The sequence below is a fragment of the Cyprinodon variegatus genome, unplaced genomic scaffold (assembly GCF_000732505.1).
Source record: "Cyprinodon variegatus isolate N-32 unplaced genomic scaffold, C_variegatus-1.0 Scaffold547, whole genome shotgun sequence".
NCBI classification, from domain to species: Eukaryota; Metazoa; Chordata; class Actinopteri; order Cyprinodontiformes; family Cyprinodontidae; genus Cyprinodon; species Cyprinodon variegatus.
The window spans coordinates 390,843-393,118 of NW_015151000.1; the positions used below are offsets into that span (position 1 = coordinate 390,843).

The window sequence follows — 2,276 nt, forward strand, 5'->3', positions numbered from 1 at the left end:
TGGTCGTGGGCAAATCGCTCAATGTGCAAACATGGATTCTTCCTCTTCTTCTTCTTCCTCTCAGAGGAAAACCCAGCAGCATGGCGGGGGGGCAATGAGTGAAATGGAGTTCTTTCTGTCAAACTGACAGACCGTAGTAGCCACGTTAGCTCAGCCATGTCTTTGTCCAAATACGTCGTCTCCTTTTCTTTTTAGGGCTTTCAGCACTAAATTACCCAAATATCCAAGGCAGCGCGTTTCACTCTAGTGAGTTTCATGTTCCTCTGCTACTGGTTCTGCTTCCAGATAGACGAGTCCGAGTAGCGCCATCTCACTGCCTGGTTTTTAGACGTACAGTGTGAGCAGGTAGATCGCATCAGAGCGTCGGGTCGCACAGCGTGAGAACAAACATGAGCTGTAGAGCTGCTGTTGGTGCAACGATTGAAAATATGGCCCAGTGTACGCCCGGCTTTAGGGTGATGGTCAGGAGGCCTTCCATCCTTAAAGATTTAAAGTTCATCACCAAAGATAAATAGACTGATCAGCAGCTGTCGGGAGGTGTCACTGCTTTAATCCAAATATCTGCTCTCCTTTATTTGTCCCGTGGTGAGAATAATTTTGATTTCTATGGATTTTTTTCTAAAATCAGATAGTTTATTTCAAAGATGATGCTTCTGATAGATTGCTTTGTTAGATTTCCAGTGATTTTGGTCTGATTTCCTGTCCGGCGCTCTGCTGTCTCTAGCGCCCTTTAAAAGCCCCGCCCCTTAAACTCCACACAGATCTTGGCAGTGAACTGACAAAGCCTCCTGCTGAGGCTCATGTGGAAACTCTTACATCTGTGAGCCCAACATGGAACCCATTTGGCCTCTTCTCATGTCCCCTAATGATGGCCCACCCTGGGACTCATTTTCTGTTGGGCTTTTTAATAGCCTGAAAGCTAGCTCCATGGAAGATGTTTTTTACTAAAGTCTCTTGAGAATCAGCCTCTTTTTTCCCATTTTTACTCTGAATGTTTACTGTTAATATTTATCATTTCTGAATTTTGTTGACCAAATCCATACGAGCTATAAAGGACAGCTAATTTCTTATTCATCTACATTGCTGGCCTGATTTATTCATATATAATGCTCATTCTTATTATCCGAGTTTACCCAAAAAGCAGAGTCTGTTCCTCCAGAACCCTGATGTATCTGTAACGGACTGTCAGCAGGTCCTGGGTACTGTTATAAAGTTCTGGGGGCTGCAGGGATTCATGAGCTTCTCTCTCCAAAAAACACCACAGCCTAAACTAAAGTTTTCCTCAAAGAACCCAGAAAGACCTGGACCAGTTGTGTGGACTGGGCAGAACGGCCATCAGTCAGTGGGATTAAATGGAAGGAAACAGGCTGACCTCCTAAACCACGACTGTCTGTGTTTCAGTTACTACAACCTGGAAGACGTCAGCCATGACTCCATTAACAAATATCTGTCCGGCTTGGTGGCGAACAGCCTGCGGGACCTGGAATGCTCCTACTGCATAGAGATAAAGGAGGTGCGTACCCATTGCTGAAGATCTAACTGCTGGTGTTCATGTTCAGACCCAGAAACTGTTTTTTTTTCCCATCAGGACGATCAGGCAGTGGAGCCCCTGACATACGGACGCATTGCCTCCTACTACTACCTGAAGCATCCGACCATCCGGATGTTTAAGGAGCAGCTGAGGGCTGAGCTGACGGCGGATGAGCTGCTAACTGTCCTCACGGTGAGCTTCACCTGGAGAGAACAAGACATTCTGGTCTTACTGGCCTCTCAGAGGTTTGATCCGTCTGTCTAATGATGCCAGCGTACAGAAGGGGAGCCACTTTGACTTTCTTTTACATATGGTTTTAGATTTAGATTAGATTTACACTAAAGCATGACTGACTCCCTGATTGACCTGCCCCCCACCCGTCCTACCAGTTCCTCCTGATGGTGACCTCTGCCTCCCAGCACCACGGTTTCTCACCCAGCTGTTCCAGCTGAACTCTCAGCCTGTCTTTCTTGTCTTATTGTCCTTAAATGTTCCCCAGGGTTCATCTCTATCGTCCGCCGTGCGTCTTTAACGGATTCCTAACTTCTGTGCAAATATACCAACCTTCTACCAGGCAGGAAAGTAGATTTAAATTCTTGCTGATACTCTGTAAAAAAAACTTTTTTAGCCTATATTTGTCTATTACAGCCTGCATGCATGAATTGCAGAAGAAAACAGAGAAGCTGCAAATCCAGAAATCCATTCAGTTCAGTTTCAGTTTATTTCTATAGCTCCAATTCACATC

At 45.4% G+C, this 2,276-nt stretch overlaps 1 protein-coding gene across 1 annotated transcript in view; it reads left to right on the forward strand.

Moving 5' to 3' along the window:
- Positions 1–2,276, forward strand: part of ascc3 (activating signal cointegrator 1 complex subunit 3) — a 202,540-nt gene that overhangs the window by 187,499 nt on the left and 12,765 nt on the right. Inside the window, exons 35-36 of the mRNA XM_015391552.1 lie at positions 1,402–1,513; positions 1,589–1,723. Coding sequence (XP_015247038.1) covers positions 1,402–1,513; positions 1,589–1,723 — 247 coding nt within the window. The remainder of the gene's footprint in view (positions 1–1,401; positions 1,514–1,588; positions 1,724–2,276) is intronic.